General features: G+C 38.6%; 2 protein-coding genes across 4 annotated transcripts; one reads left to right on the top strand and one right to left on the bottom strand.

The window, feature by feature from the left end:
* Positions 1-14,238: 14,238 nt before the first annotated feature.
* LOC126610695 (dormancy-associated protein homolog 4-like) lies at positions 14,239-15,887 on the top strand. Of its 3 annotated transcripts, none has more exons than XM_050278809.1 (3): positions 14,239-14,691; positions 14,872-14,964; positions 15,510-15,887. In XM_050278809.1, the coding sequence occupies exons 1-3, from the start codon at positions 14,448-14,450 to the stop codon at positions 15,515-15,517; spliced, it is 345 nt and encodes a 114-aa protein (XP_050134766.1). In that variant the 5' UTR covers positions 14,239-14,447; the 3' UTR covers positions 15,518-15,887. The 3 variants fall into 3 exon arrangements, with proteins under 3 accessions (XP_050134766.1, XP_050134765.1, XP_050134767.1); XM_050278808.1 differs by having other exon boundaries at positions 14,872-14,974; XM_050278810.1 differs by having other exon boundaries at positions 14,872-14,955; positions 15,510-15,699.
* Positions 15,888-18,342: 2,455 nt separating this feature from the next.
* On the bottom strand, positions 18,343-20,793 carry LOC126610694 (acyl carrier protein 1, chloroplastic-like). Its single transcript, XM_050278807.1, has 4 exons — positions 20,692-20,793; positions 20,372-20,485; positions 19,840-19,959; positions 18,343-18,468 (listed from the first exon to the last, which is right to left on the bottom strand). The coding sequence occupies exons 1-4, from the start codon at positions 20,791-20,793 to the stop codon at positions 18,343-18,345; spliced, it is 462 nt and encodes a 153-aa protein (XP_050134764.1).
* Positions 20,794-27,205: the final 6,412 nt, after the last annotated feature.

The raw sequence follows: 27,205 nt of genomic DNA, 5'->3' as shown, positions 1-27,205 counted from the left end.
GTCCTTTTTACCCTACAATCCACGTGTCGCCACTATATTTTTCTCGATTATTTTTGGCTCCACAAATACCCCCACAATTGTTGAGCTGCTCGCAGGAAAGGGTAGTAGGTGTAGAGATTTTCATGCGTAAGGAAACATAGGATGGTTTCCTATTTTGATGTAGATTCCCTCTTTAATTGGAAATTAGATCCTTCTAGGAAAAGGAAATAAATTTTTCTCAAAGCCTATTTAAGTCCACCTTAAGTGGATTATTAAATCAACTTTGGAGAACGATTTATTTTTCCTACAAGAGAGAGAAAGCTTAGAGGATATTTGTTCCCTCTCCTCTAGCAATCTTCTACATCTTGCCCGTGCAAAGGATTATCTTTCATTGCTTGCTTCGACTTTACATTGCTTCAAGGTAAGAAAAAAAAATAATTTTCCTTGTCTTCTCAAATTTTGGGAGCCTTGAGGCTTGAAATTTGGCTCGACAGAGGTCGAGAATGTGTGAAAAGAGTTTGGAGAGGTTGCGGCACAAGGGCTGCCATGGGGTAGCTTTGTGGTTTGGCTCAGCTCCTATCTCGGCTTGGGCAAAAAGTTGACATGGATGGGGTGCTGCGGTCTGGGTTTGGCGCGGGCCAAGCTGGTGTCGGGCTAAGGAGTAAGGCGTGGGCCTTTTTTTTTTTGAAACAAAAAAAAAAAAAGACTGGGCTCGTGCCTGTGCTTGAGGGAGAAGATGAGAGCAGTGGGCTGCAAGGCTTGGCCCGCCTGGTTGGGCTGAAGGCTGCCCTTTTTTTTTCTGGGCTTGAGCCTATGTTCAAGAGGGGAGAGAGAGAAAGACCAAGAGCTTGGGCCGTAGGCCTATTTGTGTCGAGCTCACTTCCTTCCTTTATTTTATTTTATTTTATTGTGCAGCCATCTAACGAATCTTCCTTGCATCTTTGTAGAATTTATTCAAGCATGTCTTTCTCGAGCCACAAGAATGATGATGGTGTGCTGTCATTGTTTCGTCAAGGTGGGTCTTTAAGCAAGGTTGGTTACTTCAAGGCCACTCACTTTTCCTATTATTTTGTGTTAGGGTTCACTTTTCCTATGCCGCGTTTCTTCCAAGAAGTGCTTTGCTCCATGAGATGTGCCCCCGCTCAATGTTCTCTGAATGTGGTTTGTGTGATGGTAAGATTCCACAATCTAAGCCAATTCTTTGACTTAGATCTGATTGTCAATGAATTTTGGTACTTTTTTTACATAGGCCACATCGAGGAAGTCGGGCAGCTGCAATCTCGCCATAGGCTCTTTGATCATTCAAGCAAGGGAGATCATGACTAGGCCAAGAAGACTTTGGAGATAAGTGGAGAATGGGAGTCTAATTATTCCCTCGAGCTGCGTGTTCCAATGGTCTTCATATCCGATAAGTAGGCTGCTTTGTATCTTTGCTAAGCTGCTCTTTAATTTTCTAATTGTCTTCCTCTGCTTTTGTAGATTCGGAGTTTGGCTCAACTCCCAAGGCTTCTCCAGACATGAAGAAAATGCATGTCACTCTGGGTATCCCTTCCAAGTACCGTGAGTGACATTGGCTGTTCAGTCCTCTTCGTAGGGAGAAAGGTGGGCCACCCCCGACAGAAGAGGTAAAAAGAATCAAGGTAAAAGTGTTAGCTCACCTGATCATCGTTGTGGAGCCTGCTGCAAATGAAGGTAGGAAAAAGAGATCTTCCCCGCTTGCCCAAAAGATGTCGGCTGAGAAGAAGCCTATGACTTCTTCTATTGCTTGTGAATGTTCGTCGGCTGCCCCCAAGCTCTTGATTGTCTTGACTTCCTCCAAGGGCGAGAAAGATGAGGCTACTAAATTTTTGTCAGTGATGTCTGCCATTCCGAATGCGACTAGTTCTATTGTTGACAGGATTGCTCAGTGTAGAAGCTCATCCTTACGTCCAGTGTCGACATTTGTGCCAAAATGCCCATCTGGGGTTAAGTCTGGTTTACCTTTGGAGAGGTTTTCTACTATGAAGGGTGACAAGGTGCCTTTGCTTGCTAAAATGGCACCAAAACCCGTTCCATTTGCTGCCGAGACCGACTCATCTGCTGAGAAGAAGGAGATTGCTTATGTAGGCAGTTGTGAGAAATTCACCAAGTCTGTTTCCGAGGAAGCTGCTGAGATTTTCATACTTTTAAGACCAAATCTGCTCGAGGACATGGATATGTGTGCCGAATTTATCGATGGCATCAAAGGGGTTGTTCGTCTAAGTTCATTCGGGAAGCATATGATCGAGTATAGGAGGACTGCTCTGCTGGCCATGATGTAGAAAATGACGATTCTGGTAGCCGAGTTTATGTTCCTTGTTCAAAAGGATACCAAGGTTGCCAAGGATGTGGCAAGAACTGTGGCAGCCGAAGTTTACTCTTCGGCTGAGAAAGTTAAGAAGTTGGAATATGAGTTTGCTGCTTTGAAGGGGTCTAACATTTCTACCCCTTCTTCTCTACAGCTTGAGATCGCTTGCCAAGATATAGTGGATTTGAAGACTAGGTTTGACTCGATCCAAGTAAAGTATGAAGGTGCATAAAAGGAGATTGGGTGCTACATACCTCAAATTTAAGACCTTGAGTGTGCCGTCTCTGAGCTCAACTCCGCTGCTTACGCAAAGGATGAAGAATTGATCACTGCTTATAACCAAGTGATCCACTTCAAGAAAGTTGTTGATAGGCTTGAGCCTTAAGTGTTGTAACTCCAAGGTGCTTTAAAGATTAACGATAGTCTGAAGAAAGAAGCGGATGAGCTGCAGCGGGTCTGTGCTTGTCTGCTTGAGGAGAATGAGCAGTTGAAAGGTAAGAATGCAAGGTTCGAGGCTTCACTTACTCAGAGTCAAGATGATTTCTACAAGTTGGGTTATATGGACCATCTATTTGGGTGACCGTCTGACTTTGAATTTTTTGGTAAAGAGTTTAAGAAACCATCTCTATTTCTCCGGAAGACTTGCTCGCCTTTACTTTTAAGTCTTCCATTAGTGAAGTAGTTGGAGAGGTTGGTGCCTAGGCTGGGGCAGCTGAGGGTGAAGCGCCAGATGGTGCCACTGCTGAAGGGTAGCCTTCTAGGTTGTCTTTAGGATTTTTTTGTTTTCCTTGTTGCTTTTACTTAAACTCCTTCGGTTTTTGCTAGTTGTTCATCAATTTTCCTAGAAAATTTAAAAAAGTTGTTTCCTTCACTTTTCTCCATCTTTGTTTCTTTTGTTCTTGCCCTAGCCTTTAGACTTTATAGACCAGTGGCAGGTGTGTTACTTTTCTATAAGCAGATAAGCCCACGTAACCTATGCAGCCGTAGGTGTTGGTGTAGAACTTTGCAAAGCTGTTAGCCATAGGGTTGGCAGCCAGACGCCTTACTTACATAAGCAAACAAGTTCGCATAACCACTAGGCTATTAAACTTGGCTTTCTCCAATTTCGTAGGTTGCGTAGCAAGTATCACAACACTTTAGGACTTGGTGTAAGTAGTTCCGCGCTTAGCAGAGGTTAAGCTTATCGACTACGTAGCATGTCGGTAGTGGATAAAGCTTCGTATATGCACGTTAGCTTGTCTAATCTTTCACAAGAATGTGCGGTTGTATAAGTCTAGCACGACTTTACTACTTGAAGGGCAAGGCGTATGCAGTCTTCCGAAAATCGTAGGCTACCTTAGTGCACTTGGTAGCAGCTTTAGGGTTCTAGGGTAGCTGTCCATATAGCATACTACATTATGTGCCCCCTCTGTCTCTAGAGCCCGATTCCACGCAGATTAGGCAAAGAGACCCAAAATCCTTCAATTAGCTAAGCATTGAAAAAGACCATTGTGGCTACTTCTAGGAATCCTGGCACAAGCCATTGTGCATCTATTTATACTAGGGCAGTATGGCTCATCCACGTCTGGATATTTGGAGTGTTTCTACTTTGGAGAACAGCCCCATGTGGATGTCAGGCAATTAGTTTACCCTCTCGCACTGAAGAGCATGGTTGGTCCTTCGGGGGGGGGGTGCAATTCATGCGATAAGTCCCTAAGAAGGGCGCAATCTTCTTTTGAAGTGCAGGTGAGATAAGTTATTATAAGCATGTAGTCGAGCCAAGTTGTAAATTACTTCTGAATTCCTCATTGAAAAATGAGTGAAACAAATGAAACACTTAGTTGTAAAGTATAGACTCCATAACAACTGGTTAATCTTCAGCTCGTGGGGTGGTGCCCGTTTAGCTGCTTGAGTTCTTTGGACCTTGATATAGTGGGAGGTCGCACATGGTACTTCCTCAGATTGTAGGCGTTTTACTGCTTTTTTATCTCTTTTTCGTTCATGGTGACGAGGGTGTAATTACCCTTGCCGCATACTCTGTTAATCTTGTACAGACCTTCCCAGATGGGATCCAAATTTTTGGAGCCTTCTCTGCTGGATGTGATGAAGGCTTTTCTTAGGACTAGATCTCCGGGTTGGAACTGCCGGATCTTGACCTTTTTGTTGTAACTGGATATGAGCTGCTACTGGTAGGCTGCAATACAGGTGATGGTCTGCTCACACTTCTCCTCTACTAGATCTAAGCTTATGGCTATCTTCTTACTATTCTGCTCAATGCTTGGCAATATAGTGCTAATGTTTGGCACGATAATGTTGGGAGGAATGATTATTTTCAAACCAAATGCCAAAGAGAAATGAGTCTCATTGATTGCTCATCTTTTGGTGGTGAAATATCCCCATAGACATCCGGGGAGTTTGTTTAGCCATTTTCCATTCTTGTTAGAAAGGGATTTCTTAAGGCAGTCGATGATCGTCTTGTTGGATGTTTCAGCCTGCCCATTGCCTTGAGGATATCTTGGTGTGGACATGTGCTGCTTGATGTCATACTTTTGGAAGAACTTCACCAAATCTTTGCCCATGAATTGCGGGCCGTTGTTGGTGACGATGGACTAAGGGATGCCAAATCGACAAATGATGTTCCTTCATATAAAGCGCTCTATGTCCGTTTGAGTCGTAGTTGTCATGGGCTCTACTTCTACCCATTTGGTGAAGTAATCGGTTGCCACGATCATTATGCCTCTGCCCCTAGTACTACTAGATCGATTGTCCATTGTATGAATGGCCAAGAACTCATCTGCGGGTGTAGTTTGCTGGCAGACAGTGCTGGTACTGGCTTGTAATGTTGACAGCGGTCGCACTTTTATACTAACTCCTTAGCATCTTGGTGCATGGTAGACCAGTAGTAGTCTGCACCTTCTGTGTTAAGGATTGACCTCCAAAGTGAGTTCCATAAACGTCTTCATAGATTAAGCTTAGAACCTTTAAGTTGTCGGGAGGCGTTAGGCAGAGGAGATGTGGTCTGGTGTTGGATCTTCGGATGAGAATGTCGTTCCACATGTAGTAACGTGCTGCTTTTATTTGGAGCTTTCTAGACTCCAACCTTTCCGTGGGGAGTGTGTCATTGACCAGGTAGTCTATAACGTGCTGCCTTTATTCTGCTGCCGGTTTCGTCTTTATGCTTGGTTTGTCTAGATATTCCATGGAAATAGAGCATTTGAGTTGGTGGTCGAGGGCGGAGCCTAGGCCGGCTAGAGAGTATACATGGGCGTTGTCTGCCCGCAGAACTTGAGTGAAAATGTTAGTATGAAATGCCTCAAGTTGCTTGCGTACCTTCTCTGGGTATTACACCATCCTCATATGTTTTGTTGTGTACTCCCCAGTAGTCTGGTTGGTGATTAGCTGGGAATCAGAATGAATTGCTAGCTTTTTCTCCGCCAAGTCTTTTGCCATTTGGAGGCCTGCTAATAGGGCCTTGTACTCTGCTTTGTTGTTGGATGCTTTGAATCCTAAAGTGATCGCCTGCTCGAGCATTGAACCTTCTGGGGTGACAAAGACCACGCCTGCTCCTGAGCCTTTGTAATTGGATGCACCGTCGACATGCAAATGCCAGAAGTCTCTATTGGCAAAAGCAGGCGCAACTAAGGTGTGCTTGGCTGCTTTTGGGGAGTTGTTAGGCCGTTTTGTTACGTCGCCTAGGCTAGGCATGAATTGTGTTGTGAAGTCAGCCAAGGCTTGGGCCTTTATTACCTTGCGCAGTCGAAAAACTAAACCATATTGGCCAAGTTCCAACGCCCATTTCATTAATCGTTGAGAAGCATTCGGATCATGTAGGATTGATTGTAGTGGATATTGAGTCATAACGATGACTGTATGAGCTTGAAAGTATGGTCTGAGCTTCCGAGCCGTAACAACTAGTGCCAAAATTAATTTTTCGATCTTCGGGTATCTAGTTTCAGCATCCAGAAGAGTTTTAGAAGTGTAGAATACCGACTGTTGGGCCCCCAGCTTTTCTCTTATGAAGGCAGAACTCACTGCTACTTCTGAGACTGCCAAATAGATGTATAAGTCATCCACTGCTTCCGGCTTGGATAGTAAGAGAAGTGCTGTGAGATATTTGTTTAGGTCTTGGAAAGCTCTTTTGCACTTACCATTCCATTTGTCTCGTTATGCCCTCTTGATAGCCTTGAAAAGGGCTTGCATCAATCGGTAGACCACGAAATGAAGCGGTTAAGGGCAGCTGTTCGTCCGATCAAGCTTTGGATCTCCTTCAAGGTAATTGGAGATTTCATCTCTAGGATCTCTCGGATTTGCTTGGGATGTGCTTCGATTCCTCGTTGGGTTACTAGGTACCTTAAGAATCTACCTGAAGATACTTCGAATGTGCATTTGGTGGGGTTGAGCTTCATCTTGTACTTTTTGAGGATGTTGAAAGTTTCCGCCAGGTTGCCAATGTGGTCTGACTGCTGCTTGGCTTTTACCATGATGTCGTAGACATAGACCTCCATGGTTACCCCAGTTTGTTTCTTGAACATCATGTTTACTAATTTTTGGTAAGTGGCTCCCGAGTTCTTGAGGCCAAAGGACATGACTTTGTAGCAGCAGGTGCCTCGCTCGATCACAAAAACGATTTTCTTTTTGTTAGGCTTGTACATGGTTATTTAGTTGTAGCCAAAGTATGTGTCCAAGAAATTGAGTAACTGGCTCCCAGAAGTTGAATCTACTAGTAGATCAATTCAGGGAAGTGGATAAGGATGATTCGGGCATGTTTTGTTGAGGTCGGTATAGTCTACACAAACCCTTCATTTTCCCTTCTCTTTCTTCACAACTAGCACGATGTTGGCAAGCCATGATAAGTGTGCTACATCTTCTATGAAACTAGCCTCTAGTAGCTTGTCAATTTTTGTTTTGATGATCGCTACTTGCTTGGGTGCGAAATGTTTTCTCTTTTTGGATCACCGGTTTAGCAGCGAGGTCAACATGCAGTTTATTGCAAGCTATCTTGAGGTTGATGACGGGCATGTCGGAAGGTGACCATGCAAAGACATCATAATTTTCCCTAAGGAAAGTTGTGAGCTCTTCCTTCTAGGCTGGGCTTAGACGTGAGCTGATTCTAGCCGTCTTTTGCGGCTACTGGGGATAAAAATGATGTCCTCCGCGTCCTCTTCTGGTTTCCATCCTATCTCGTCTTCTTGGGCACCATTTTCTTGATCTGCTTACTGTAATTGGTATTTGGTAACTTCTTCGTTCCTTTGGACCTCAATAGCCTCTACGGGGGTAAATGTTTTCTTCTTTGATTCTTTCAATACTTGCACAATGCATTGTCAAAATGTGGCTTGGTCAGACTTGATTTCTCCGACTCCTCCTCCAGGATGTGGAATCAGATTTTTTGGTACTTAACGGAAGTGAAAGCATCTAGCTTGATCAACCAAAGTCTCCCAAGAATCCTATTGTAGAGAGATGGGTCGCTTACGATCATGAAAGTCTGCTTTGAGACAACTGGCGGTGTTTTCACGTCAAGTATGATGTGACCGATGGCAGTCGAGGTGTGCCTGTTGAATCCAGTGAGTACCTCTATGCGGTGTACGGTGTACGTTGAAGTAGGTTGACTGCACTTCCATTGTCAACCATCATTCTGCCTACTATAGCATAGGCTAGTTGGACAGATACTACTAATGGGTCGCCATATGGGAAATCAACACCTTCTACATCCTGCTCGATGAAGCCAATGATGGGTCCAAGTTGGGTGTCGACTGCTTGGACCTGTGAGACTAGTAGAGCCTGTTGGATCTTTCTCTTTTTGGAGTTATTGGTGGCCCCCAAGTGCTCGGATTCAGCGAAGATGCCATTGATCTGAATCGTCTTGGTTAGTGGCTATTCATCATCGTCTGTGTTCCTTCTAGGCTACACAGCTGGCTTGTCCAAGTATCTGTCGACCTTGCCTTTTTTCACGAGCTTCTCTAGGTAGTTCTTCTAAGTGTAACAGTCGTCTGTTGTGTGACCGGGTCCTCGGTGGAATGGGCAATACTTGGTGTGATCCATCTTGGAAGTATCTATCTTTAATTGTTTCAGCAGCTTGAACCATGGTTGATTCTTGATGTCGCGAATGATTTGGCTGATCGGGATTGAGAACTTAGAGTAGTTCCTGATTGTCGTGCTTTCTTTGGTCGTGGGTCGGTCCCTACGCTTGGCCTCCTGCCTGCTTTTGCTGAACTGTTTCTCGTCCTTCTTTTTTTGAGCCACTGCTGACTTTTTCCGAGGTTGCTTGGGTGTCTTGTTTACTCGTCGAGCCTCGTCCCAAAGTGCATGCTTTTTTGCCAGAGTAAAATAATCTGCCAGAGTTAGATATTCTTTCATGATCAATTCTTTGAATAGTGGGTGGTCCGCTGGGAGTTCTTTTTGGAAGACTGCACTTGGTATCGAGTCGTCGCATTCGACTATCTTCGCCTTTTCTGCTTTGAACCTCTTCACGTAGTCGCGGAGCGACTCTTTTGGGTTCTTCTTCACATTCAATAAATGGTCGAACTTTTTCTTGATTGAGCAGTAAGATGAATATTCTTTGGTGAAAACCAAGGAAAGATCACAAAACTCCTGATGGATCATGGCGGCAAGTGTGGAACCAATCTTGCACCTCGCCTTGCAAAGTGATGGCGAATATCTTGCACATAAAAGCATCGTTGTTCTAGTAAAGGACCATTGTGCTTTGGTAATGCTTTAAGTGCCTATCTGGATCTCCATCTCTTTTGAAAGATGTGAAATGTGGCATGCTCATGTTGGTATTGTCTCGTCGTAAAGCTTCATCGGCCACTTCGTTGCCTTGGAAATTACGCAATCGCTCGTTTAAAAGCTTCTTTACCTCTTCCTGAATTTGCCTTTGTTAGGGGTAGCGAAGCTTTCTGTTGCCCCCAGTCTTGACCTGCTGGTCTAGGCTGCTCTTCTACGTACTCGACTCATTTATGCCGCAATAGCAGTGCATGTGGTCCATTCCTTGAAGGCTGCCAATTGAACTTGAGCTGGATTGAGTGACTGTTTCTCTCCGTCCGTCGTGCTGCATGCTCCGATGTGATGTGAATGATGCTTCTTGCAGGCCTAACCGCGAATGAACGATTTGCTTGGAAGACTACTCATGTTGATTATTGGAGTGTGACCTTAACTGTGAGTGTATGCTCGTCCGCGAGCCTAGTAAAGAGTGCACACTCATTCGCGCGCTAAGGCAGAAGTATACGCTATCTCAAGGTCTCAATCGGGAGTGTACACTGCCTGAACGCTCGATTCGTGGCTAGTTGAGTGACTGCTTACCAGGACGTTGCCAGAGAGGTTCCTCGTCTGCCTTTGTCCTACTTCGGGACACCTCGTCTAGGGCTCGTTGGATCTCAGTGCGTTGCAAGAATTGATTCACCAAGGTCGTCTGCTGTGCAAGGACGCTCGTCAACTCTATGACTTGTCAAGAAAAGTGTTGTTTGCCATTTGGATTAAAAGAGCTTGGAAGGAATGCATTTCCTTGAGCAGTGGAAGTGTGGTAGATTCCAGGCGCAAGATTTGAATTGGGGAACGTCAGATCAGCGGAGAAATATGGTGAAAATGCCTCCGGTTTGATCGTAGGTCTTGAAATTTGAAGTTAGGACGGTTGAACTAATCTTGGGCCGACTTGGGTTGCTTGGGAAACCACGGAAATATGCTGGGCCACGGGAGTGGGTTGCTCAGCGTGTGGCACACGCGGGTGTGAGGCTTGGGCTCGGCTTGGCAACACATCGGGTTTGAGCGGCACGGGTCGGCTCGGCTAGGGCTTGGGCCCTTGAAGGTTGAAGTGGCACAACTTGGGCCGTGGCCTTGGTGCCGTGGGTTTTTTTCGAAGGTGGCCACCGTGGTAGTTGCCACGATGGTGCCTCGTGGGGTTGGTGCCACTCCACTCACCGTTATGTTGAGCCTTGTAGATCTCCACGATCCTAATTCTTGAACTTTGGAATTTCCATTCGTCAAGGTTTCCAAATCTCTTGTCATTGTACTTTTCTTTTACTTTTTACCAAAGAATTTTTAGAAGTAAAAATTCTAAGAATAAGAATGTACGAAAAATCTACAAATGAAAAAGAAAACGAAAAACCTTGAATGCAAGAGTCTTCTACGAGCGTTTGATCAAGACTTTCAATGAAAGATTGTGGATGCAAATTTCTTACTTCTTATTCTTGGACAAAATTGCACTTACAAAAAAAATAACACCTTAGATCAAGGCTAAGAGCCTCACGCGCCCACGATGAATTGTTGGGGCGGCGGCTTTGGCCGAAGAACTTCCGATGCCGAAGTTAGAATTTTGAGAGAAAAATGTTTGGAGAATTTAGCAAGAGGATTCAACTTGGGTTTTTGGAGAAAATGGGATGATATTTATAGGGGTGTGGCCAGCCCCTTTGGAAGAGATGGGAACTGGCCACTTGGGTGGTTTTTTGGGTGTGATTCACAATTTATTAGCTAATTAATAAATTAATTGTGTAATAAATCAATTAATCAGCTAATTAATATAATTTGAAAGGAATGATTCGGGGGTTACCTTGTGGAAAAGATTTGATGAAGATGGATGAAATAGGTTTTGAATAATTACCTATTTTGAGCACTTTTGAGCTTGATTAAGTCATGATTGTTCACTGCTCGCGTGTAGGAGTTCGGGTATTCCTCGAGGGTAATTTTGTCCTTTTAATCCTAGAATCCACGTGTCGCTTTTATATTTTTCTCGATTATTTTTTGCTTCACATTATCCACGTGTTAAACTTATAAGAGATTAAACTATTCTTCGTATTACAATGAAAGTTTAACTTTCGTCAACAAGGCTGAGAAAGCTAGGAGATAATCTTGGCTTGCTTTTTCAATAACAGAAAAAAAAAAGTGCAAGTTGATGTTAGGAGTGATAAATTATTGTACTTGGTGCAATTTTAAAAACATTATCATGTTTCCTTTGACTATTCTAACACTACCTAACTAACCCTACTGAATTATTGGAAACAGACATCTAATTGTCTTCAAGTCTTTGTGGAGGGGCCAACATCTAATTTTCTAATTCAAGGCTGTGACAAAAGTTAGAGGGATCGAAGTCACTGGGGCCATGTTTATACTGATAAATCTATGGTGGAATCACAAGACAAGAAGTCCATTTTTATCTCCCAGAAGAGAGGAAAAAGACGTTTTAATTAATTTATCTACCGGAAGAACCTAATCGGGGTGATTAAGTATTCAAATCATCGATTGACTTTAGACTAATAAAAGGAATAATTAGAGTGTTTTAAGGTCGGTTGCCCGTAAATGTGTGGGAAGTTTCTGAATACTGATAGATGTAGGAAGTGTAACAACGGTCAAAATTTATTCACATACACATCAAAGTAACGGCAGCTGTTTAAAAAGAAAACAAAAATAATAGGTCATTTATGGTGTGCGATGAATTGAGAGGTAAATTCATCAATTCAATCGAGAACTTTATCATGTAAAAATTCAGAAGGTGCTGGTTGAGGTGTTGTACAAAGACTCTAAAAAATATTGGATTATAAAGTGGAAGCCATATTTTATGCTGTAAGAGTCTGGTAACATATATAATTCAACTGAATTTCTATGATAGTGGATTTTACATTGGAGCACTGTCCTTAGAGTTGGTTGGTCGAAGATTTGGAGGCAGATACATATTATTAGTACTTTAACTGTTTGATATGTAGCTAGGGTTGTGTTACTGGCTTGTTTTTCAGTGGGTTAAGCTTCTTTTGTACTTCAAAATGTTTCAATATTCATGACAATTCATGATTAATATATGAGTCTAATCTGTCCCAGGTTCTACAAGTTAACGAGAAACATAATTCTTAAGGGATACTTTGGATGCGGTCCCTAATCCTTAACATTCTTTGACTAAAACCTTAATGATATTCAAAGTTTGATCAAAGTCCATTGACTTTGTACACCTCATTATATTACAATTAATATTTATATTTTTATAGTTTTGACATTAATTGTTTAATATTTTATGAGATTTATAATCCTATAAATTTAAAATCCCTCATAATACTATCAGAAACGATTACGATAAAAAAATTCAAACATTTTAATTGAATAAATGGATAAAAACTATGTAAAAATAAGAAATAATAAATGGCAAAAGAATGTATCCATAGTGTTAAAAAAATTGGTACATTTCACATATAACAAAGTGGTACATTAATAAAAAAGAATGGGTACATTATAAATAAATTAGGGTACAGATAAAAGATTAAAAAATTATGAGTACAAATGAATTTTTAAAAAATATAGGCGCTAAAAGAAATTAATACTTGGGTACGAAATAAAACTAAAAAGAAAATACTACAAATTTAAAAAAAAATGTTGCAAATTAAAAATGGGTACAAACTAAAAATATAAATATATGATACAAAGTTTAGGCATAAAACATAAATATACCATATGTAATTTTTCTATCATTGATTAAATATACAATATCACGTGACAGTATACACATAGGTACAAACACAAAAAAAAACTTTAAAAAATATGGGCACAAAAATAAACTAATATATGGGTATAAATTAAAAATGGAAAAAAAAATTGGTACAAACTAAAAATAAAAATATATGATAAAAAATTTAGCCATAAATATAAATATACTAATTGTAACATTTTTAACACTAAAGGAATATATTTAAAAATAAAAATATTTTATTATTCAAATAATTAATGATGTTATTAATATCCAAGGACCTTGATCAAAAATAAAAAATGAATAGGTTTTTAATCAATGGAGTAGCAAAAAGAAGGATGTGAATCTAATTTCTCCAATTCTTAATTTCTTACCCAATTAACAATAAACACAATTATTAAACAAACCTTCGATTTAATAATGTCATACTCTCTGAAAATTGAAGATCAAATTTGTATTCTTGTACTCTGCAGTGACGGAATATAATTATACTTATGCCCACAATTAATAATTTAACCTAATTACTGTCATTTGTCGAAAAAAGAAATTGTCTTCAAGCTTATCCCGTGACGTGTAAAACTATGTTTAAAAATGGTGGGACACTTGTCGACCCACTTGACCCAGTCATCCTGTTTCCTGTATTACGATTTCCAAGCTTTTTCTATGTAGCTTGCTTGGCTTCCCAGAATTTGGCTCGCTGCATATAAGTTTATCATCTTTTCTTATCTTCGTGGGTTAAACTCTTATCACAAAATAATTTATTTGTATGATGCATATAAACGGTTAAACACGATTTTTATTCAGTGTTTTACTTTTTTGCAAAGTTAATTTTTAAATAAGGTAAAAAAGAAAATAAGCAGTACCAATTATTATGTTTATATGATTAAGACATATTAATCATAAGTGAAGGAACAAATATTAAATTAAGCGCTGTAAGTCTATATTGAAGTGAATCATATTTGGCCATTGTAAGCCAAAATTATGGGCAAATATGTGTAAATACAATTAAAAAAAAAAGAAGATAAGATTTAAGTAATGAATGAGTTAAGGAAATTATCCTTACAATCAAGAAATTAAAAGAATGAGAAACAGGTGAGTGAGACTGAGAGTGAGATGAAGTGAAAATAGCATCACTTAAAATTAAAGGAAAACTAATAAAAATGGCTTGAAAACTTTGAGTTTTAAAAATAAGGACAAAATAAAGGGTAAAGTGAATAGTATCAGGATTGATTTTTTAATAAAAAAAATATGGTTTTTCGTTAAAGTGAACAGTACTGAAAACTTTTCATTAAAATTCTCTAAAATTAATGGATATCCTTACATGCATGCAAGCTCCTTAACCCCAAACAATATAGTAGTTACTCAAAATACGTTATCAAAAACGAGAAGCAAATTGGATGGCTCCAATGTAATCAAGCCATTTAGCCGTTCGCTCGTTTACTGAATTTGGCTTAGCCATCACCACCTCTCTCTCTCTCTCAAAGCCTGTGTCTTCTTATAAGAACCCTGAAACACCTTGTGTTCATAGAAAGAATCTTCCTTTATACGTATTAATTTTCTCATCTTCTCTCTTATTTGCTTTGTTTTCCCAATCTCTTTGTAACAGTCGTATAGCTTGGGTCACGAACCTACGCATAACAACTTCCATTGTTACATCGCACAGCCAGCTTCGTCGGTTGTTACAGAGAGACACTTAGTATTAGACAAAATAAAAAATAAGTCATCATGGGTTTCCTTCACAAGCTTTGGGATGAAACACTCGCTGGACCGGCACCCGAATCCGGCCTCGGCAAGCTCCGGAAGTACGACTCTATGTCTATCCCGTCCTCTCCGCCAATGGCTGCGGATGAGGTGCCGGTCACTCGCTCCATTACTATTCTCAGGACTAGTTCGTCCACTCTTGGAAACGTTTCACCTGATTCCGGCTCCCCCTCGGAGTCCCCGACCACACCAGGAACTCCGAGAACCCGTAAGTTATCTATTTTATATTCTAAACTACAATAAAACGAGTGTACATATACTATACTTCTCCTGTTACGATCAACTTGCTCGGTTATAGTTGTTATTGTTAAATGTATAATTTATTTTTTGTGAGAAATTTAAATGTTTAATTTTGTTTATGTTTATTTTCTTTTGGTTTTACTTGCAGCTGGAACACCAGGTGCATTGAACTTCAAGAAATTAACAAGGAGGAAATCGTCTACTGATGCTTTGACACGCGCCGAACCCAGAAGTCCGACTGGTTACGATTGGTTGTTAGCTATGTTTAGAATTATATATGCATATATGTCCTTGCTTCTCTAGCTAACGCCCAATAGATATCAGAGTCAACTTGAAGAAGCATGCATATATCATTTGGTTTAGATAATCTCTCACTTTTGATAAAAAAAAAATGATAATCTCTCACTAGATTAAGAACTGACCAAGTTAACCTTGAAACCAAGATTGAGAATTTGGAACCATATATCTTGGATCGATCATTAATATATTTGGTATACTAATATATTCCCTTGGACTACATATGCATAGGATATCTCATTAGATAATTAGTACAGTATATTGTTAGGCTGTCAATCGTTGATAGAATATATGTAGATTGAGTCACTAACATAACATGAATACTCTAATGGTCTCGCAAAATCCTGTATAACATATAGGAGTTCTGAGGTTATTTGGTAGATTAGTTGATCGATGTGATTATTCGAGGGAAAAATTGTTTAGCAAATACTAATTGTACTTCAACATCCCTTATTATTTCTTATTTATTGTTGTAAATGTGTATTGCAGGATGGTAATTACTGCTTTGGATCGTTGAGTGAGGAAGTGATGAAGATTTTACTAAAGTATCGGCCGACGACTCCACTCCATTGTACATAGAGAACCCTACCTTTATGGGAACTTGATGCATATACAAGTGCATAGATGTAATTATCTAAGTACGTACTATATATAATAAGACGGTTCAACTGACAAGAAACAGCAGAGGAACCAATGCTCCTTGGAGATTATGAGGGAGGAGTTAAAGTAGGGTTAGCTATTTCACCTATTTTGATGTTTCCATGTGATCTTCGAGTTTCATTTTGTATTTTGATCTTTGTAAATATGGATTTGTGTATTGAATCCTCCCCTTCAATGAAACTCCTAATTTTGGAGCTTAAGAATTAACTTAAAGATCACTTTCAAATTTTGATCTCTTATCTATTTTTTTGGTGGCGGTGGTGGCTTCAGGCGGAGAAATCACGGGCTCTAACGGTCAAAGAGGGGTGGGCGAGGCAATCACCGGCCTTGCTAGAGTGGAGCCTCATTCTTTAATCGGAGTTGGATTGATTTATATCTTCTTCTTTTTTTCCGTATAGGCGCATTCGTATTAAACAAGTAGTTTCATCATATTTCAAGCACAAAAAAAAAAAAAAAAATTAAAACTAATCAAACGGACCTTTAAAACCTAATTCGTTATGTGTATAGAAGTGTGAGAATTAGCTATTTTCAAAGTTCAATATCGTTTTCATGCAATGTATCTCTCTCTCTCTCTCTCTCTCTCTCTCTCTCTCTCTCTCTCTCTCTCTCTCTCTATATATATATATATATATATATGTGTGTGTGTGTGTGAGGATATAAAGGTAAAAGAGTTTCGCATCGGTTAAAGGAGAAACCTTACAAAGAGCTTATAAGAGGCTGAGCTATCCCTCCGTATTACCAATTGGTTTTTGGTGGAACTTCAACTTTCTTCATAGTATTAGAGTATGTTGGCCACGGATAAAGCCCAAAGGCCATATGTGCTTCACGTCAACCTGTTTCTGTTATCCACTTCTTTGGCTTAAAATTCGCCACACGGGTGTGTGATGATGTGATGGTAAAAGAGTCTCACACTGGTGAAAAGAGAAACCTTGCAAATGACTTATAAGAGGTTGAGTTACTCTCTGTATTGTTAATTGGTTCTATAATGGAATCTCAACTTTCTTCACCCGATACTCTAAAATGATGAAGCTTTCAATATACCAAGAATGTCCTTCCCTTCTTAAAACTCTTGAAAAGGACAATTAAATTAAAAAGGGAACAATAGTAAAAATGCCCTATCCTCGAGCCTTTCTTTATCTCGACGCATGGAAGTAGTTTTGTTGACCTTTTTCTTTTGAATTTTTTTAATCATATATTTTAAATTTAATGGTAAATTACATAAAACTATCTTAATTATTGGGTCATTAACAGTTTCATACCTCGTCTTTAAAAAGTTTCAATGTCATATCGTATCTTTCGAATTTGTTGCAATGTCATACCTTCTGCAGTTGTCTATCAATTCCTCTGTTAAATGATGACGTGACGTGTGACATGGCCCACTTTCTATTAAAAAACTAATAAAATATTATTATAAACTGAAAAAAAAAAATATTTTTTAAATAGTTCGTCTTCCCCCACCCCCTGCAACCCAGAAAGAAGAAGAAGAAGAAGAAGAAGAAGAAGAAGAAGAAGAAGAAGAAAACTAATAAAATATTATTATAAACTGAAAAAAAAAATATTTTTTAAATAGTTCGTCTTCCCCCACCCCCTGCAACCCAGAAAGAAAGAAGAAGAAGAAGAAGAAGAAGAAGAAGAAGAAGAAGAAGAAGGCTTACTACCTTCCCTCTTGATCCGCACCTACTACCTGCAACCCAAAAAAAAAAAAAAACCATCTTCATCTTCCCCAACCTCCCTTTCCCTGCAACTCAGATCCCGTCTTTCGTCGATTTCGCAGGTGGGGAAATTGCGCACGGAGAAAATGGGGGGAGTGGGGTGTGTAGAGAAGTGAAGAAGGTGGGTGCGAGGGTGGGTGTGGAGGAGGAGGGAAGGGGAAGATGGGAGGGGGAAGAAAGGGATGGGTTGCAAGGAGGGGGTCAGGGAAGATGAAGATGGTTTGTTTTTATTTTAATTAATTATTATTTTAATATTTGAAAATATTAAATGATTTTTTTTTAGTTTTTAATAATATTTTTTTAGTTTTTAATAGAAAGTGTGCCACGTCACACGCCACGTCAGTATTTAATAGAGGAATTGACAGACAACTGACAGAATGTATGACATTGCAACAAATTCGAAACATACGGTATGACATTGAAACTTTTTAAAGACGAGGTATGAAACTGTTAATGACCCAATAATTGAGGTAGTTATATGTAATTTACCATAAATTTAAATTTAAAAAAAAAAAATTAAAGAGCAAATTGTCTCCTGATCGAGAGTGTCACGAGAGGCTAATAATATAATAATATTGAAAATGAATATAATATACATTCAGTGTTAGAATTCTAGTGTTGAGTAAACTTGTTGTGTGGTTTACACACAATTATGCATTAGTTGATGAAACTTGACATGTTGAATATTCAAGAGTGTTGCTGTCCGAGCCCTGCATTATCATGCAGAGAGATATAACCTAAGACTAATTTTTTTATTTAAAAGGAAAAGTACAATTTTTCTTATATTTATTTGTCAATAAAAATGCATTTCATTCCAAATGGAAATTACATGTCACGACCTCATTGGAGCTTTGACATAATCTAAAGGGAAAATATGTAGGGAAAAGAAAAAGAAACAAAACTTGACTGATACAAGGAATTAATTTTCTTAATATCAACTTTGGAGGACCTTAAGTTGAAGCGGATTTCACTTTCTCAATCAGATCAGCAGCGTCTTGAACGGTTGCAATGTTCTCAGCTCCTCCTTCTCCGACGGACACGCCGAACTTCTCCTCCAAAGCCATTAGGATTTCAACCTGTTCCATATTTTTTTCATTGATCAGATATTTATGTGCAGAGAATGAACTTAATAATTAAATACAAAAAAAAAAAAAAAATATTGAACAAAGGTGAGATTAGTCAAGCATATGAACAAGGGGTGTGATATCCACACACCCCATTTTACTTCTCACACACCTTTTTAATTTTTGGCCATCGGATCAGATGAATTGAAGAAGATCAACGGACAGAAATTATCAAGGGGTGTATGAGAAGTAAAATGGGGTGTGTGGATAGCACACCCCATGAATAATTGGTCTTGTACGTCACATTAATAGGGGATTAATCTTATTCATTACCTTCATTTAGAGAGGGTTCCAACTTAAGTCAATACCTTATATTAGTTGAAGATGTCCTAATTAAATATTGATATTAAAAAATTATATTACTTGATGATGTGGTTTGTTATGACTTAATTGAGCATATAATTTTCCTGAATTATCAATTATTATAATTTTTACAGGGACCCTCTGTTTGTAGTGGTTGGATCAAAATACAACGGCCCGTGTTAGTGGGTCAGGAGGATCTCGAGAGTTTGCCTCGGAGAGGATCCAATTTCATTCAGGAAAACTATAATATTTTAATTAACTCATTTTATCAGCTCCTGTCACAGTCTCATTACGTGGCTAACCCTAATCCCCAAAGGCCCCATTTTATAGGAAAGGGATCCTCTCCGGATCCCTTTCTCCTAATCCACAAAATCAAGAGATCTGTATCGTTGAAATTTGATCAAACGGCTACAAACAGAGGCTTACTTTAAAGTTATAATAACTTCAGTTGTTGGATCAATTTTCAACGGCACGAATCCCCTGGTTTAATAGATTAGGAGGAAGGGATCCGGAGAGGATCCCTTTCCCATTTTATATACATTGGATAAACCATAGGTTACATGATAAAAGTCAAAATTAATAATTAAGGGATACAGTTTTTGAAGGTTGGAATAGCAGACGGAAAGAAAACAATTATATTTCATGCGGAAATTATATGAACACCGTAATTATTAATTAGTATAGCATTTTTATAAGTCCCAGCTAACTAATCGATTTAACATGTTGCCACTTAGTACTACGATCTAGTGGTATTCCTCTTCATTTGTAAGTGAGAGATCTTAAGTTCGATTCTCGCCAAAGGCAAGTTTGAACGACATTATTGCTAGCCTATTGTGAGGCTAAGCTCATCCTTCTCATTTAGTGTAGATAATATCATTTGTTCAAAAAATAAAAAATAAAAATCGATTTAACATGTTATTATGTATTGTGCAAAACTGCCAAAACATCACTCATCATTAATTAAAGCTGAAGAAAAAACTATAAAGTAATTAGAGAAAGCATGAAGATCGATCATCATACTGTGTCGAGAGAATCCGCCCCCAAATCGACAAACTTGGTTTCGGGAAGCACAGTGCTTTCATCAATGGAGAGTTGCTTCGCAATTGTGCTTTGCACAGTTAGCAGGGTCTCTGGTTGAGCCTGCACAAGGTAATCAAACTAGATAAGTGCTTATTCTAGTTAAGCACCGATTAGAAATATGATTAAAAGAACGTACATAGAATATGCACGGATTAAGTGTGCCGAAAAATGTTTCAAGTAACTACATACATTTCTGATGGCATTCGATAGAGCTTATAACTAGTAACTCTGATGCATGTGCTAATGGAAGTTATTGCTTGAGAAATTACAAAAAAAGGAAGAGAAAAAATAGGATGCAAGAAAAAGTAAGTGGAAAATTACTATGTCCCCGGCCGTTAATTATTTATATAAAAAAGAGGGTATATAATGGTCATTTTCCCCTCTTGATCCATAAAGAAAGTTTGCTTAAATAATAGTATAGATAGCCAAGTAAAAAAAGGATATTTGCAAAAATATATGTAAATATATTTACAATGGAGCATGAGATTGTAGTCTTAGTGCAACTAGGGAGTGCAAATGATCTTCCTGCTGCCTTAGTGATTTTGATCTTTGGTACAAGTCTTAGCCCTTTAACCACTGGCCCTCCCTGCATTGAAAACAATCAAATCATACAATTAGTGAAAAAAATCCACTCTTTTTATTATCTATTCTTACTCAGAAACTCTGGAATACGCGCGGCTTGTTGCAGTCTCTCACAATAGATGGATCATACATGTGAGTTATACACACATTATGATACACGACAGCCTATACCCAATAATCTATTATTCCAGAAAAATTCGGGGCACTTACAATGCTGGATAATCCATTGAGTTGGCAAGTTGTGCTTCTGCCCTTGGCGGTGTAAGGTAGAGTAGCCACAGAGATTGGGGAAATTGAAGCAAGAGAAGCCATGATCGAGATTGGAAGAATGAATAATTATGTAACAGAAGAAGAATAATAACAGCTTGTTCTTGTAACGCGTAGATGCATATAGGTTTTGTAATTTGTTTCATTTATAGTGCAGAGATTGCATGGAAAGGCCTAGGATTTGGTCGATGATTACAATAAATCTTATGGTAATGACCATGTAATTGGCGGATTATACCATAAACTGTGTCTCTTGTGCTTGTAAAGCTGGCTTAAAGTGGATTCAGCAGAGTCCTTCGTCAAAGACAAACATGTAAGCTTAAGCTACACATTTTTAATGATTCACACTCAATCTGCCTTTGCATCAAGTTTGACTCTAGACTAATTGGGTTTAGGTTTTGGGCTCAAACCAAGAAAAGTGGGTAGTTTTAGGCTTCAGTAATAGTCTTTCTCTTTTTTTGGAAACTGTAATAGTCTTTCTTTTCTTCAATCCAAAAGGAGAAATTCAAGGCTGGTTTGCTATGTTGGATTAAATTGGAATGGACATATAACTCCATACTTTCATAGCACATTGAAGTTTCATAGCACATTGAAGTGTAGAAGTGAATGATTCTTCATTTGAGGGGATTAGAAGAGAACTAGACGTGAAGAAAATTTTGGGTTTTTTGGCTCAAAATTAGGATGATTCAAAATTTAGGTTTGTGTTACCTATTTGCTTGGTATCCTATTTGGGTTTGGATTTGACTTCTTGGTTGGATTCCTTGGCGGTTTTTTTTTGTTAATTACCTATTTGATTAGGTTTTGGATTTTACTTGCAATTAGGATTAGAATTCTCATTGTAATCTAAGTCATATGCACTATAAATAGGACTTTAGGGTTAGTTTATTTTGTGTGGCTCATTCGTGTGGCAATTTGTGAGCTTGTGAGTTAGTGAGCAATTTGGAAGAATCTTCTCCATTAGTTTTGGGTTGTATACTCATTTGGTTTAGGGTTTGTAATTTGTGAGATTTGGGTTGTGAGAGTTTAAACACTCTTTTGTAATCTCTGTTTGTTTAGTGAAATTCCTCGCCGTGCTTCGCCCATAGACTTAGGCTATGCGCCGAACCACGTTAAATCTCTCGTGTTCTTATGAGATTGTTTGTTTTAGCTTTCGCCTACGACGTTGATATTTGGTATTTTGTTATAATTCACTTCTGTTTGCGCATAAAAGTCCAACAAGTGGTATCAGTGAAGGAAAAATTTTGTCCTAGCTAAGAACATGTGAGAACATTTGAACACATATGCAAACTAATAACACATTAAAGTAGGCATGCATTCAAAAACAATTCTAAAACCCATGACTTTCAAAGCCTAGTGAATGGTGAACCACAAGACTCTTTAACAATATTAAAGAGATGGAAGGATTTAGAGATTCATTACCCTTGAAGCTCATCCTTGTTTACACAAGGGATTCACCCCAGTGGAGGGCCTTCAAGTCACCTCCTAGCTCCTTGGATCTTCCTTGTGTTTTTCTTCCTTTTGATGCTCATTTGCTCCTTGAGGATGTGAGGAAAGGATCTCCAAGAACACCAAAGATTTGGTGTCTCTAAGTCTCCACACCAAGGATAAGGTGTGAAGATGAAATGGATGACTTAGAGAAGAAAAGATTGCTAGCTAATTCTTCCCTAAGTGGCCGGCCTCCTTTTAGAGAAAAAAGAGAGAAAATGTTTCTCTTCTTTTCTTCAAGAAAACCCTAATGAGAAAAAGCTATAAAGTTGACTTTATACTACATCACATGTGAGTGGTAAACTTGTAATTAATTCAAGTTTGCATCCAATCACCCTTATGCCCGGCCTTGTCTTTGTTATTGGGCTAATTGCCCATTTTGTTTAGTTGTCATACAATTTAAACATAATGGGCCTTGCCATTTAATCGCTTATCCATCTCATTTATATTTCTTCACTTTCATCCTTACTCGGTGTACGATCCATTAGGTTCCAATTAGCGAGGCAGTGGGCAATTGTTACTCTTAACGATCGATTGTGAATTGAAACAACATTTCAATTCTCCCTTTGTTGAAGATTAGTGTTTGCTAATCTTTAGGGCTTCCACAAACCATGAGTGACACCTAGCAGAATGTCATGGCTACCCAAGCTAAGTAGAAGTGGTTAGAGAACCTATCTAGTTACAATTACAATGCAATACAGTCATTCTCTAATACAATACTCTTAATCACATTGTTTGAGTGATAGTTTGTTTCATGTCTATTATCCAATGTGATACTTCTTTATACGATTCAATGGAATATGATTTGGAACAAACTTCCTAAGTCATATTCATATGTTTTGGCCAAAGACTCCCGAATCATATCTTAGAGTATTCTCCTTCCACCATGGAAGGTTAGAGATCCCTTGTTGTGCATTCATATGCCTACATGACTAGATATTTTGACCCCAACAATGCCGTGGACAATCTCGATGGAATGCATTTGACATGATCAAAGATCAAGGACCTAACCATTAGACATCTATGATGCCTCAGGTCAAATGACTACTTTGCATATTGCAATTAACAAGTTCTTACATGACATGTATGTTTGAACTCTCTTTTGATCGTTGTTCAGTGTACTCGATCATCCTTTCAAGCACCTACGTGTTTGTTTTAGTGTCCAACACTAAATGACTTGAGACTAGTTATACTCACGCTTGAGTTGACATAACACATACTAACCTTAGCGGATTGTCAATGCCCAATTGGCAATCCTATGGCTAGGAACGTTTTAGGAATGAACATAAGAGAAAGGTCTCGTTAATCTAACTTACTTAGATTACTTCTCTCAGATTAAATACTTTCCTTGGATTCCCTTATTACTTAAACACATGATACAATAAATAGTGATTAACAATAAGCTTTGCCCTTCATTAAACATATAATAGTTTAATACAATAAGTATTTCAAAAGCTATTACATCAAATGAGTGGCTTTGTGGGCATACTTCCAACAATCAGAGCCCAAGTTTTGACTTAGGCTTTGCTTGTCCAGTCACTATGAAGCCTTCTATATCGTCGGTGAAAGTTGATATCGAAAAGTTCAACAACAATGACTTTGGTATTTGGCAATTGAAGATGCGTGCTTTGTTAGTTTAGTAAGGGCTTTTGAAAACACTAAAGGGTGTGAAGGCTTTGCCGAATTCTTGGACTAATGAGGAAAATGAAGACGTTATGGAGCGGACACTTGGAGCAATTCTACTGAATTTATCTAATGAAGTCTTGCGTGAAGTTGGTAACGTCAAATCTGCACCAGAGTTGTGGCTCAAATTGGAGAGCTTGTATATGACCAAATCCCTTACTAAACAGTTGTATTTGAAGAAAAGTTTGCATACTCTTTGTATGGATAAAGGTACGTCAATTCATAAGCATGTTGAATTCAATAAACTTATGATGGATTTGAAAAGTGTGGACGGCCAAATTAGTGATGAGGATTATGCGATAACTTTGTTGTGTTCTTTATCTCCTTCATATGAACACTTTGTCGATACTATGTTATTTGGTAGAGAATGTCTTAGTTTGGAAGATGTTAAAGCTGCTTTGAATTCTAAAGAGCTAAAGAACACTTATAGTTATTGTTATAAGGATGGTCATTGGAAAGTAGATTGCCCTAAACTCAAGGGCAAAAAGAAGCCGTTTGATAAGACTTTTGCTAGTGTTGAGGTAAACATTGCAGAAGAAGGTTGTTCTGAACTCCTCTAAAGGTTATGTGAGGAGGTAGAGCTTGGTACTCAAGCTTTTTTGGTGGAGTTCAATTCACACTTTTGGTTCGTATGTTCAAACTTTTGCTTAGATTTTGTTTCGTATTTGTTAGTTTTCGTAATGGAAATTGTTGGAGAAGCCGTTGGAGGAAAGTTCAAGTTTTGAAGACTCTTGGATTTTTTGAGCCATGGTGGAGATCAGTTTTCAAAAGAATTTGGTGCATGTTTGCGTTTGTATTTTGGTATCCCAAATTTGAAGTTTGTATTAGATTTAGAAGTTTGCTATTTTCTTGCTGAGGTGGAGATTGTTGGATTTTTTGGCTCAAAATTAGGATGATGCAGAAATTAGGTTTGTGTGACATATTTTTCCTTGGTGTCCTTTTTGGGTTTGGATTTGACTTCTTGGTTGGATACCTTGCTTGGTGGAGAGATTTTTGTTTACCTGTTTGATTAGGTTTTGGATTTTACTTCCAATTAGGATTATAATTCTCATTGTAATCTAAGTCCTATGCACTATAAATAGGACCTTACGGTTAGTTTATTTTGTGTATTTTGTGTGGCTCATTCGTGTGGCAATTTCTTGAGAGTCAATTTGTGAGTTTGTGAGTTAGGGTTTATAATTTGTGGGATTTGGGTTGTGAGAGTTTAAACACTCTTTTGTAATCTCCATTTGTTTAGTGAAATTCCTCATCGTGCTTCACCCATGGACGTAGGCTTTGTTCCTAACCACATTAAATCTCTCGTGTTCTTATTTTGAGATTGTTTATTTTAGTTTTCGCCTATGACGTTGATATTTGGTACTTTGTTATAATTCGCTTCCATTTGCGCATAAAAGTTCAGCAGAATACTTATCCACTCGGGGATTAGAAGAGCACTAGACATGAAGAAAACTCATCTACTCTAATTGTACATTTTAAAGAGAATTAGAATAAGTAAGTTTTCTTCATAAGTAATCCATCTTGTACCCCAGTGGCCGATTCAGGAAAAATCATTCGAAGGGTCATGTGCAAAAGTTCACAAACATGTTTTTAGACAAATAATGGCCTTAAAATTAAAGTATAATACTACTATTCATAATTTCATTGGGGTTGAGTGCAATTGGAATTTTATTAGTTTTGGGGTCTCTATCATTGTATATGGGTACGTTTCTCTTGTGTATAATCAATTTTCTTTTTAAGTGACCTAGATCATGTTAAACCAAGTCAAACTTGGTTTAACAGAATAAAGGTCCAAAGTCAAGCCTTATTAGAGGAAAAAAATAAAAAATAAAAAAATAAAACTGACTTGGGGGTATTGTGAAGCAGTAGCAAAACATTAGCACACTAAAACCAGCATGCTCACAAGCATAGCCTGCCCTACCCATTTTCATTGAGGCAATTTATCAAGCATTTGGTAGGCAATTTGAAAGGGTAGCTAAAACTTTCAAAGGGCCAGAACTAGGTCTTCCATGGAGGTTTGCCAGAATTGGGAAGGTCAACTAACTACCTCTACCCCTACATGGATCCGCCCAATGTTCTAAAAATCGCCTTATGCGCTCGGCGGCAGAGCCCCGCTTCGATTCTAGCCAGGACATTTACAAAAAGTGGAGACGATTGGGCGGCCGCCTAGGCGCTTTAGCAGTCTGGGCGGCCATAGGCGGTAGTATGGGCGACCCTAGGCTGTAGTCTAGGCGGGTTCTACAACTTCCAATTCATTAGCATCTACATACGATTCACCATCTGCAACTTGCATCTGTAATTTCTGACAGCCTCAAACTTATATTTCATGCTTTACTAAGTGAAGATGGGTTATGCAGAAGGTGGTTTTGAAGGTGGGTTCTGCAAAAACCCCAGAAGAAGAGGATGAGAGTGAAGGTGGGTTCTGCAGAGACAAAATGAGAGAGAATGAGGATAAGAGTAAATTGCAGAGAGTGAGAGATGAGAGAGACCTCGCAATCTACATAGAAGATCTATTATATTAAAGCTATTAGATAAACAAGGATTAAGGAGTAGGTGGGTGAGTCCCAGTCTCCCATGCTGAATAAAAGCAAAAATATTTAAAAACTTATTAATTAACAATTTCTTTGGCACAATTATCCAGAAAATTTAATCATTTGAGAGAAAAGTGGGGTGGGTGGGTGACGACTATTAGTTTGTGGTTAGGGTTTCTTTTATTAAAAGTCTTGTGAGGCCCAATAATAATTTAAAACTTATGATCTTAGAAAATTTCTAAAATTTTACACAATACACAAATTTTATCATAAATATTTATTTATGTATTCTATTATTTTTCATTTTACTACTAAATTAAACAGTTTGTGCGACTAGGGACATTTTATCTTGCAAAGAATTGTTTGGTCGCGCATAAACTATGGCGACCAGAAAATCATCGTGCATATTTTGTTGCGCAAAACTCGTGAAAAAAGACATTGCGCAATGAACATTTTCAAATTTGTCTCGCGTCTTAACAATTACGCGACGCTTTACTAGTCGTCGCTCGAAAGTTATACGGACAAAGGCTTTCGTCGTACGATATAAATGAGTACAAGTGCGTTTGTGGGTAATTTGTCTCAAAACTTTTTGCGCGACGAATAGTAAGACATGCTTAATTTTGCGCGACGACATTTCGTCGTCGCGCACGTGTAATTTTTAATAAAACAAATAGAATAGAAGGAAAAAAAAAACAGATTTCATACTAATGAGAAAGAAAAAAAAATCAAATTTATAATATAAATAAAAATATACGTACAAA

The sequence above is a fragment of the Malus sylvestris genome, chromosome 17 (assembly GCF_916048215.2).
Source record: "Malus sylvestris chromosome 17, drMalSylv7.2, whole genome shotgun sequence".
Classification (NCBI taxonomy): domain Eukaryota; kingdom Viridiplantae; phylum Streptophyta; class Magnoliopsida; order Rosales; family Rosaceae; genus Malus; species Malus sylvestris.
The sequence above is the reverse complement of the archived record's forward strand: the minus strand, read 5'-3'. Positions and strand labels throughout refer to the sequence as shown.

Bases quoted from the DNA above. Each gene is read 5' to 3' on its own strand.
- LOC126610695 (XM_050278808.1), top strand. From the start codon at position 14,448: ATGGGTTTCCTTCACAAGCTTTGGGATGAAACACTCGCTGGACCGGCA. The intron at 14,692-14,871 runs GTAAGTTATCTA...TTTTACTTGCAG, and splicing joins ACCAGGAACTCCGAGAACCC to CTGGAACACCAGGTGCATTG. The intron at 14,975-15,509 runs GTTGTTAGCTAT...TGTGTATTGCAG, and splicing joins AGTCCGACTGGTTACGATTG to GATGGTAATTACTGCTTTGG.
- LOC126610694 (XM_050278807.1), bottom strand. From the start codon at position 20,793: ATGGCTTCTCTTGCTTCAATTTCCCCAATCTCTGTGGCTACTCTACCT. The intron at 20,486-20,691 runs GTAAGTGCCCCG...TTTTCAATGCAG, and splicing joins TCAATGGATTATCCAGCATT to GGAGGGCCAGTGGTTAAAGG. The intron at 18,469-19,839 runs GTATGATGATCG...AATATGGAACAG, and splicing joins GGGCGGATTCTCTCGACACA to GTTGAAATCCTAATGGCTTT.